This window comes from Hemiscyllium ocellatum, chromosome 4 (assembly GCF_020745735.1).
Source record: "Hemiscyllium ocellatum isolate sHemOce1 chromosome 4, sHemOce1.pat.X.cur, whole genome shotgun sequence".
NCBI classification, from domain to species: domain Eukaryota; kingdom Metazoa; phylum Chordata; class Chondrichthyes; order Orectolobiformes; family Hemiscylliidae; genus Hemiscyllium; species Hemiscyllium ocellatum.
Genome location: NC_083404.1, coordinates 17552538 through 17564994, shown reverse-complemented (window position 1 = coordinate 17564994; position 12457 = coordinate 17552538). Strand labels below are relative to the sequence as shown.

The 12457-nt window shown below is 38.9% G+C and overlaps 1 protein-coding gene across 1 annotated transcript in view; it reads right to left on the bottom strand.

Annotated features, from left to right (window-relative positions):
- Nucleotides 1–12457, bottom strand: part of zbtb10 (zinc finger and BTB domain containing 10) — a 91868-nt gene that overhangs the window by 39207 nt on the left and 40204 nt on the right. The window contains exon 2 of the mRNA XM_060822803.1: nt 4096–5068. Coding sequence (XP_060678786.1) covers nt 4096–5068 — 973 coding nt within the window. The remainder of the gene's footprint in view (nt 1–4095; nt 5069–12457) is intronic.

Here is a 12457-nt window from a genome sequence, read left to right as displayed (position 1 = left end):
CCAAAAAATGCAGATGCCGTACAATTGATATTTCAGTGCACTGTGGAGTATGAGTGTATCACGTCAAGAATAGGAAACAGCACCAGAATTAATTTGGATAATTGTTGACCACTTATCTCAGTGGCAGGAAGAAAAAACACAAATTAAGGATCAAAGTGAAACAGAAGTAATAGGATGGATTTCAAAAAGTCAATCTTCTGGAATAAACCTCAAAATATGTCGAGGAGAACAGAGACATAATTGATGAGAAAAATGCAACAGGTATTGCATGAATCTATTTTAGGAATGAATTTCACTGTACTGTACCACAGATAACCACAGATGTTTGAATAAGATTGATAAGAGAGATCATAGCAAGTTGCTGAAAGTAAGGAAGCTGTAGGAGTTGAGGACAGTTTATCCAAGATGATTGGAAGTGGATACTGTGACCAGTGGGGCGCAGGTCTAGTCACTTCTGTTCACTGTGTACATCAATGATTTGGATAAGTCTTTGTTTTGACATCAATATTTGCACACAATATCAAAACAGAAGTACAGTTTAATCCTTTAAAAAAAAACCAAAGGGGGGTCTTTAGAAGTGATCCACGACACTGATTTTGATAAGGTGGAGAATGGGTGTAAACACAGCATTTGGGATTTAATATCACTAAATATGACAACTCAGTGAATATACTAGTAAGTTTTGAGAAGATTTGTAGTTCAGGTTGAGGTTCTGGGTGTAGTTTTGCTCGCTGAGCTAGAAGGTTCACGTTCAGACATTTCGTCACCATACTAGGTAACATCGTTAGTGCGCCTCCAGATGAAGCACTGCTGAAGTTTCCTGTTTTCTATTTATATGGTTGGTTTCTTTGGGTTGGTGATGTCATTTCCTATAGTGAGGTCATTTTCTGCTCTTTTTCTCAGGGGGTGGTAAATGGGGTCCAAGTCAATATTTTTGTTGATAGTTTCAAACCAGCGTCTACAGGAAAACACCACATACGGAACAAATATTGAACTACAGAAGCAATCATCCCAATAACCACAAACGAAGCTGCATCAGAACATTATTTCGACGAGCCACCACATACTCAGCACAGAAGAACTAAGCAGAGCAGAGGAAAATCACCTATACAGTGTATTCAAAAATAATGGGTATCCAATGAACACAGTCCGCCGATTTCTCAGCGACAAACCTAAACAAGCAGAAAAAACACTTCCATAAACCCGAGCCACTCTCCCCTACATCAAAGACATCTCAGAAATGACTGTCAGACTACTCAGACCCCTTAGCATCATGGTAGCCCACAAACACACCAACACACTAAAACAGCAGCTAATGAACTTGAAAGTCCCTATACAGACAACAGACAAAACTAACCTCATTTACAAAATACCGTGCAAGAACTGTAACAAACACTACACTGGACAAACAGGCAGAAAACTAGCCACTAGAATACATGAACATCAACTAGTCACAAAACGACATGACCCTTTCTCACTAGTATCCCTACATACAGATAAGGAAGGACACCACTTCGACTGGGATAACACATCCCTCAGAGGACAAGCCAAACAGAGACACGTACGAGAATTCCTAGAAGCATGGCATTCCAACCGGAACTCTATCAACAAACACATTAACTTGGACCCCCATTTACCACCCCCTGAGACAAGAACAGGAAATGACATCACCAACCCAAAGAAACCCAAACATATCAACAGAAAACAGGAAACATCAGCAGTACTTCGTCCAGAGGCTCACTGAAGATGTTACCTAGTATGGTGATGAGACGTCTGAAAGTGAACCTTCCAGCTCAGCGAGCAAACCTACATTCAATGAATATGCTTTGAAAGGTTGTAGGTTCAATTTTGTAGAGAAGCAAAGTGATTTAAAGATAAATGTTTAGGAATAACAGACACAGTATTGCAGATTGATAGTCTTCAAAGCAAGGAGTGAATGGAATTCTGGTTTTTTTTCCATGAGGTACAGAATAAAAACCATGAGGTAAATATGAGTCTTTTATAAAATTTTAATAATAGCAAGAGCACTGGACTCCACAAGATGATAATTTTAAACAGTGTTATTTTCAATTTGTGGTTCTTTGCGTGATGCAATTGCCATTGATGAGACCAAAATTTGTTGCCCATTGCTAAACGCCTTTGAGGTGATACTGTGCCACCTTTTTGTATCACTACAGTCCACCTGGTGTCAATGAACTCAGTGCTGTTAAGAAGGTAGTTACAGCATTGATACCGTCCCAAATCAAGATGGTATATTGTTTGGTACATAGCCTACAGCATTCCCACACTTCTGCTGCTGGCCCTTCTTAGTGGTAACGTTTTGGAAGGTGTGGTTGGGAAGGAAGCCTGCTGAGTTTCTGCAGTACATCTTAGATATTGTACACACTGCTGCTCATCTTTATTGGTGAAGTGGACGGAATGCCAATCAATCAGACTGCTTTTTCCTAGACGTCCCAACTGGGGTCGTGTTGCTACTGTACTCATCTAAGCAAATGGACAGTAATCCATGACACTCCTGACATCTGCTTGTCAACGGGGACATTGAGTCGTCAGGATGGGAGTTATTTGCCTTAGAATTCCTATCCTTTAACCTGTTACTATGGTCTCAATATTTTTATTGAGTTTTAGCCTCTGGTCAAAGGTAACCTCAGCATGTTGATAATAATGTTCAGCAATGGTAATGCCATCGAATGTCAGGGGATGGTTACATTCTCTTTTGTTACAAATGGCCATTGCTTGTCATGACTGTGTCAGTAATGTTATATGTATTCAGAGTCCAAGCCCAAATGTTGTCTAGGTCTTGCTGCATACGGAGGCAGACTGAGTCTTGAAAGGTACTGAATACTGCATTATCATCCATGAACATTTCCATTCCTGACTTTATGATGCAGCTGAAGATGGTTGAGCTTTGGTCATTATCCTAAGGAACTGAGGCTTCTTGTGGCACAGTGATCATGTCCCTATCTGCCCAGATTCAAGTTCCACCCGCACTAGAGGTCTGTAATAAAATCTCTGAACAGGATGATTAGAAATAATCTATCCTAGGAATTGTGTGTCTACCTCTGAGCCAGAAGTCCTGAGTTCAAATCCCATATTATCTAACTGCATAATAACACCTTTGAACAAGCGGATTCAAAAATATTTATCTTGAGGAACTGGGGTGTTGTGGTGCCGTGTTAGTGTCCCTACCTCAGAGCCAGGAGGCCCAGTTCAAATCCCAGCTGCTCTCATGGTGTGTATTAACACCTTGATGTTATCAACAAATTGATTAGAAAATATCTAATCTGAGGTACTTGGGGACCATGGTGATTTGCCTCCAACAACCAAAACCATCTTCCTTTGCGCTATGTACAATTCCAACTACAAGACAGCTGTTCTCCCGATCCCCAAAGACTTTAATTTTGCATTAATTTCAACAGGATGACTTATTGTCGGATCGCACACAGTTTCTTTTCTAATTTTGAAAGAATGGAATGGAGCAAATACAAAGAGACTATGTCCAGCAGATAAGGAGTCACAAGATATGGACTAAATACAAAGAACAGAAAAAGATTACTATACAATGTTGATAAGCTGTGGAATTCACCACAAGGGTTTGTGAGGCAGCAATGGTCTGTATTAAAGATTATATTCAAGGAAATGGAGATGGGAATCCTGTTGGAAACGTGGATCAGTGTTACTAACTCCAAAGTATGATATAAACTGACAAATAGCCCTTTTCCTTGGTATGCTTTCCATCTGTATGGTACAGGAAAAGTGGGAGGCAAGGAATGGCATCAACTACATGATGGATTTGACCAAAATGTTTTGCTGGCATTGGAAGAACTATTCCATACAGGGCTGCCTTCAAGAACAATAGAAGAAAATCTAATACGGTTGATTCTGCTTCAATGTGATAGTTCCATCCTTGTGCAATCCTGCATTGTAACAAAACCGAGAGATAGCAGCATCATTGAAACTAATGGGCCCAGAACTGCGTTATAACCAATACCCGCTTTAAAAACAGTATCCCCAAATCATCAATCGCATTACAGCAAATTCACATTATGAAACATGCATTAAAGTAGAACAACCTGTATATTATACACACAGTACCTCCAAATGAGTCAACAGGAATTTCCTGTAATCCATCTTCAGAGAATGCCATAGGTGGCTGCATCATTAAATTATCTCCAACTCCCTCTTCAGCTTTTGGTGCAACATCATATACAATTCTTCTAGTTATGTGGTTTTTCCTTCGTCCACTTCGAGGAACTGTCTGATGAAGCATTAGTTTTCCTAAATTTCCCCATGAAAAAGCAGGACCCTGATCTTGAGGTAGTCCCATCTGCAGATCCTTTCCAACATAATCTGAAAAGTTATCTTGATTCCAGACAGTATCATTAATCTGGTAACTCTCATTCTGGTCCATCACTGAACCCACATCAAAATTGTAGTTCTCCATTTCATATCTAGCTCTTTCTTCATGCAGTCCTCCAGCAGCACAGTTATTCACTGCAGTTGTAGATTTGACTATCCAAGGACTGTTGGATTCATGTTTCAATGTGGCTACAGTATTTTCTCTTTGGGACCGGTTGGAGGCTTTTACCTTTTCATACTGCATTATTATTTTCTCTGCTGCATTGGATTTTGTACTGATGTTTAGGGCATCCTTTATGAAACCACGGCAAGCCTGAACAATGTCTGTCATTTGTAGATAGCTCGCTACAGACATTACTTCAATTACATTCTGACTGGTTAAAACCAAATGTCCAGAGTACATGAAATCAAGAATGACAGTGAAACCTTGCACTGCAACAACATCAAGGTGAGTCACTGTGACCTGGTCACAACTGTCATTTGGAGTATAGCAATAGAGTGTCTTAAAGTAACGGCTGCCAGCAACTAATATATTCTTGTGGGCTTTGAAAACCTGACCCTTCACCACAATGTTGACATCACACAGAATGCCTTGCTGCCGCTGTTCATTTAGTTCCTGAAGCAGTTGATAACAATAGGAAATTTCATTTCGATCACTTTTGTACTCACTGTACAGTTCATCTGTTGATTTCGATGTAATTGTAGACTCCTGAAAAGAGAAACAAATCATAAAAGTTTTTTTCTAAAAAAGTACAAATTATGTTTTGCTGTAATCCTGAAGTCTACCCTCGATCCGTTGAAGTGAAATAAATGTTTGGGGACAGCAGCTGTGAAAGCTGAGAATAACAACAACTACAGAGTTTACAACTGGATTGTGTAAGCTTTAGATGGAATGTACAGCACTCTGCAAGTCAAACTGTATGCTTGCAAATCATTCCATTTTCTTTTTCACAATGCAAGATTGTTGATAAAATATTGCATTTTGCTGAGGAAATTAACCAGAACATATCAAACTGATTCAAGCGTGGCAAAATACAAAAGAGATTTTCAATCCATTCCTTTCGGCTGAATTCAAATTTAAGTTTCAGAAATTTTAGGCAGTGTGGTATCTGACTGCTAGATCCAGTTTCCTCCACCCCTTGCAAGTGCACTGGCAAGAAATGGCTTCAAATGAAGTGTGTAGATGCTTTAGATGATCATATTTCAATGGAGGATAAAAGGACAAAGACTTTTTTACGTGAGGAGTAAGAAGCATGATAGGAACAAACAATTCTCATTTGAGACAATGGCGCATCCTGTTTTCCTTTAAAATACATAATAACCTAGTTTACTCACTGTCTTCAATTTTCTCCCATTCCATTCCCTTGAGAAGACAATGAAATGTTATTAAGAAGCTAGTTCTGTTCATCTGATCAACAACTTGCCCAAAATGCTATGTTCTTCTCATTATTAATATGGTACAAACTATTTATCCAATTCACTCATGTCTAGTTTTGTTATCAGTCAACACTAATATGCATAGTTAGTGAAAAACAGTGGATAACAATTTGGAACAAAAATCAGATATAATGCTCCCTTCCTTGGATGAGAGGTCTTTTAGAACCAGTAAACAGTGATTATTGAGTCCACACAAAAGTTTTGTTACGAAGACTAAGAGAGGCACAGTCCACTTCATGAAGGGTGTAATGAAAATTCCCACAGTCATGTGACATTTTTCAAAAAGCCAAGTGAGCAAGCTGATCTCTCAGTGTGTTAATTATTCATTTGTGTGAGGTAACAGTTTCAATGTTTAATGTCATTTGATACTCTACTGGAATTAATCAGTAGTGTTTTGATAAGTCTGAAAATACATTCAATTGTATTTATATGGTAATATTTGTAAATGCAGTGCAAAGATGAAAAACACAATTCTGTTTTTATAGGATTTACCACTATTCTTAATGTGGTATATTAGCCCTGTTGTCTCCCATTCAGTGTTCTCCGCCGCCAAAGACTTCCTACAATCAACAAACAGGTGACATGGTTTTTCCAGCTCCACAATATACTGGTGACGACTGTTCCTTCAATTTTTCAGCAGTTTTCTTTTGTATAATGTAATACTAGTATTATATGAAGTATCAAGGTGCATGAGTTGAAAAGAATACTAATTACTCATCAACTGCATTTTCAAAGACCACTACATTCTACTAAATTTACAATAATTTTTCTTCACAAGTTTGACAAATAAATGCATTTCTCTAAATAGTTGTAAAATAATGTGAAACCTTAAACTGTCAAATCACTGATATTTTACAGAATGTGATTTTGATTAAAAAAAACTTACAGCAATGTGAAGAATGTCAATGCAATTACCTAGAACCAGAGTTAAAAACAAAATTAACCTGAAAATCCACTGAATTTGGTCCATACACTTGCAGTCATTTTGGGTTTTGTTTGGGAAGGGAAGAGTATCTTGAGAAATTACAACTGAGGAATCTAAATAGAAATAGGATGAGCAAAACATGGTGGAATTAATAGCTTTGGTGGGAGGAAGTCTGGTACACCATTCACCTCATGCACAATAATAATTCAATTACACAGCAAAACAATGTTAAATTGCAATTACAAATTGATTTTCATCATTAATTACAAAGGAGCTCGTATGTACAACACTAACACTCTTACAAACATGTTTATTATTCAGAACCTACACGTTGTGGGAGGGGTGCAACAAAGGTTTCACCAATTCCATTCTTGAATTTCTTCTTGAGGACTGGTTAGGAGTTTTATTATGATTTACCAATATGCCTGGAGACTATATCATCCTGCCTTGCCAATAAACATTACGGATACAGACAGAAAGACAATTTGTGCCTTTTCTGGGGAAGAAAAGATCGGCAAATAAAGTTTTCTCAAAGCATGCAATATTCTTTTTGTACTAGAAGAGATAGTACACGTAACAGTTTAGATGCAAATAGCTAAGTCCTGGAGAGGAAAACAAATTACACATTGACTTTTTTGAAAAACAACTAAAACGTAATCACATTTTTCTTCACGCATTTCAAAGTTTATCGTAGTTGGATGCCATAAGTAAGAATACGTCTGCTAAGTTAAAAATCACACAACACCAGGTTATAGTCTAACAGGTTTATTTGGAAGCATTAACTTTCCGAGCACTGCTCTCTCATCAGGTGTTGTGGAGAATAAGATGTGCTCACAGAATTTATAGCCAAAGGAGTCCGGTGTCAGGGAGATGTGATACAGCAAACAATCTGAGATTAAAACTATCATCTTTTATAATGAGATATGCTGGTTTCTATTTTTTGATCTATAAATCCCAGAGTTTCTTTTAAATTACATTCTCAAGATAGCTCAGGTTTTTAAACAATAGGTGTGAAGTCTGTCTATTCTAATGCTATGTCAGACCGACAAATCCTCTGTATAGTTTAGAGAGTTTTACATGGATTCATGCAGTTTTAGAGCAAACTAAAATGTAACTGCAAAAATAAATTCACCCCATAAGCTTATGTGTGCACGTAGGAGAGACAGATTGAGTGCACGTGTGTGTGTGTGTGTGTGTGTGTGTGTGCGCGTGTGCATGTGATGAGAGTGTGCGCGCATGCGCACACAAACTTGATTACGGGGCGAGTGCTCATGTGACTCGGCCAATGTTGTCTATCTCATACGCTGCAGGCAAGGATGCCCTGAGGCATGGTACATTGACTAGACCGAGCAGACGCTACAACAACGGATGAATGGACACCACACAACAATCACCAGGCAGGAGTGTTCCCTCCCAGTCAGGGAGCACTTCAGTAGTCTAGGACATTCGGCCTCAGATCTTTGGGTGATTATCCGTCAAGGTGGACTTTGGGACAAGCAAAAATGCAGAGTGGCTGAGCAGAAGCTGAGCAAAGTTCAGTACCCATGGGGATGGCCTCAATCGGGTTCAAGTCACACATACAGGTGACCCCTCTGCACGATACACACCCATGCAGACCCCCTCTCTCTCATATACACACATTACGCCTCTCGTACTCACACTGACATACGCACCCTCTCACGCATACCCCATCACACTCGCATTCACACTTAAGCTTGTACAGAGACAAATATACATACACTAACATGCACTGACTCCCACATGCACACTCATATGCATACTCCACCTGTCGCTTCTATATGCGCACACATAAAGCTTATGGGGTGAATGGTTTTTTTTGCAGAAATATATTTTAGTTTGCTCAAAAACTGCATGAATCCATGTAAAACTCTAAACTACACAGAGGATTTGTCAGTCTGACATTGCATCATGCAGTGCGCTGCTGCCTAGTCTCCTAAACGGGGAGCACACTTAACAGAAAACTCTGAAGTCCAGAGGACAGGCACTGAATCGATTACCCAATAATCAATTATCCGAACAAAATAGTGCCCGTCCATCTCATTCGGATAATCAAGGTTCCTCTGTAAATAAGAAGTGTAGTCACTTAAACAATGTATGAAACACAAGAGACAAATTTCAAATACCAAACTCCCACAAACAGCAAAGTGATAATGGCCAGAAAGTCTGATTTTGCAATGCTGATTGAGAAATAAATATGAGCCAGGACTCTCAGAATAACTCCTGTGCTCTTCAAAGATCTTCTACACCAATTCAAAATAACCACTTCCAATAATGTGGCACTCCCTCAGCACCAAGCTGAAAAGATCAATCTTGATTTAGTATTCAAATCCTGATTTGACCCCACATCCTTCTGGCTGAGAGGTGAGAACACAACCAACTGTATCATGGCTGACACTGATGACATGATGTAGAGGTACTGGTGTTGGACTGGGATGGACAAAGTTAAAAATCACATAACGCCAGGTTACAGTCCAACAGGTTTATTTGAAAGTACTAGCTTTCAGAACGCTGCTCCTTCATCAGGTGACAAGTTATCTTTAACACTGACGACACGAACAGATGAAAAACCAGGTGCAGGGAACCAACAGCAACACGTCAAAAGAATTTTTATTTCTAAAATTTACAGAACATCCTGGGTGTTTTGTTTTAGTAGCTGGTGGTGAAAGGAAGGGGGTCAATCCTTACTGTTTTGCACATCATCAAACTGACCTATATACAATTCCTGCGACAGTCCCTTTCTATTTTTATAAGGGCTAAAGTGATCTTGTTCAAAGCCACATGCCACAAATCCATTTTTGATTAGCTAAAATTCACAACCTTTTGTAAACTGTTCCCACTTAAAATGCAAGTCTGAACCTAGAGGGAAGTTAAAGCAAAATCAATTTTAAAATGTCTTTGTTCAAAACTACTTGTAGAAAAGAGGGTAGATTGAAGGGGTGTATAAAAATGGAATTTAAAGGAATTAAAAAAGTACTATCCTAATGGCTATCTTTTTTAAAAATTTATACAACATATTGTTTTAATGGTCTTCTTAACAGAAGGATGTATAAAAGGCAGAATTTCTTCCAAACACAGGAAACAAGACAAGGGAAAGGAGAAAGTAGGAAGCGAGAGAGCATGAACAGAATTGAAATATTTACACTGCTACCATGAATGGAAATCCTATTTAGCATCATTACTGTAGAAATTAGTTTTAGTTCAAGCATTTCAAAATTACCCAGCCCAGGATTCTGCCCTCTGGATCTTCAATGTCAAAATTTTATAGCTTAAGAAACCTAAGAGAATGTGGAAGAATTATGGGAGAATTAATAGGAACTGCAGATATTAAGAAATTGAAAATGGAGATGACCATTCAGCCCGTTGTCCATGCTTCATATTTCAGGTGAACATGGTGGAGCTCAGTATAGTAATTTATTAGATGTGTTTATGAAAATACAGTAAAAATGTGTAAAATAATCACCCTAATCTGATGCCATTTTAATTACATACATTATAAAAAGAAATAGATCATGACACATTTCATTTTCTCAATACATCATGGCTTTTGGATTTCTAAGTGGCTACAGGTCACACCTCGCAGCCACCAAGGTTGTCCCTGAGGCTGCAACACTAACAAGGAAGCTTGCTGAAGCAACCCCTGCTGCCACTGACAAGATCGCCTCATCGCTGCCGATATTCCAGTTGCCACCATAACTAGGAAACTGTCTCAGCTCTTGAAGACTGGGGCCTATCTCAACAGAGAACCGAATAACCATCCAAATCAACTCCCGAGGACCAAGAGATCATTCATTTGTGAGGTCATCAGAAGAAAAGAACAGAATGCAATGACCATTCAGCCCACCGTCCATGCTTCATATTTCAGGTGAACGTGGTGGAGCTTAGTATACTGTAGTAATTTGTTAGATGTGTTTATGAAAATACAGTAAAATGTTTAAAAATCACCATAATCTGATGCCATTTTAATTACGTACATTATAAAAAGAAATAAATCATGACACATCAACACAAACAGCTGCTCAAGCCACAATCACCACAGCCATGGACTGGATATGCTACTCAACAGGTTTTTGCAATTTCTCTCCATCACCGCAACCACAGAAGGAAGAAAAATGATTTGATTCAAAAGTTAAATGAAGAAAATAAAATAAGAAAGAGGATGCAGCAAACATGCGAGAAGGAGCAGGTGAAGCCAGAAGTCTGAACACTCTGCCCCCTCTGCCATCTTAATCAGCAACAACCGAGCTTGAACTTCAACTCCACTCTCCTACCTATTCCCCACATAGCTAGATTCAGAAGCCCTAAGAAACTGCTTAACTTAGCCTTAATTTTTTTAATTTGATATCACATTCATATTTCGGGGGGGGGCAAGTAGAGAGTAGAGAACTCCAATGATACACAACCCCAGGTGAACAAATGCTTCACCACAACCCTACATCATCAGAACCTTATCCAGAAATCATGGTGCCCTTGCTTTAGAATCCCAGCTGGGGAAAAAAGCTCATATTCCTTGTCAAACCTCTTTATAATGCTTCAATTAGATCACCTCTCACTTCTCTAAATTCAATTTATTCAGCCTCAAGAATAGACTCAATTTATTCAGCCTCTCATCCCAAAGATCACACTAGTGAGCCTTCCCTGTAATACTTCAATCAATGCGTGCCTTCAAAACATGTGTATCTTTCACCAACTATGGAGAACAAAACTGCACACAGTGTAGGAATTAGGAGCAGAAATGGGCAATTCAGCCCTTCCAGCTATTTAACATGATCATAGCTGATCTTATCCTGGTATTCCAGATATGGTCGCACCAAAGTTCTACCTAATCGTAGCACAACTTATTATTCTTGTAATCCAATCCCCTCACAGTAAAGGCAATCTTTAAGAAGTTCACACCTTTCCCTCTGGCTATCATGGATAGGCAATGAAGTGCAGGCCAATAAACAAATGAAAAAACTTCATTGATTTATGACTGAATTTTATATTCGCTGAAAGGAAAGAAAATTCAGATTTTTAATATTAATTTTTTAAAAAATCAGAGGAAGTATAACGGCACAAAAGCAGAGCTGGATAAAGTGAATTCACAAATTAGATGAAAGGATAGATCAATAAAAGATACAATGGCAATTATTTCAGGGAGTATTTCAGAAGACTCAAAAAGAGAGGGACATAGAAACAAGCAAACAACAAGCCAGCTAGCTTAACATCAGTCATTGGGAAAATAGTTCATGATAATAAAGTTATCACAGGATATTCGGATATATTCAAGCTAATCAGGTAGAACCAACATGATTGTGCGCAACGGAAATCATGTTTGACCAATCTATTGGAGTTACAAAATCATAGAATCCCTACAGTATGCAAAGCAGGCCACTCGGCCCATCATGTCCACATTGACCCTCCGAAGAGCAGCCCACCCAGACCCATCCCACTTTCCTATTCATGTAATTTTGCATTTCCCATGGCTAATTCACCTAGCATGTAAATCTCTGGACTTTTTGAGCAACTTAGCATGGCCAATCTACCTAAACTGCACATCTTTGGACTGTAGAAGAAAAATTGAGCATCCAGGGGAAAACCATGCAGACATGAGAAGCATGTGCAAACTCCGCACAGACAGTTGCTGGAAGGTGGAATCGAAGCTGGGTCCCTGATGCTGTGAGGTGAAGTGCTAACCACTGAGCCACCGTGCTGCCCATCACTTAATAACATGCTCGG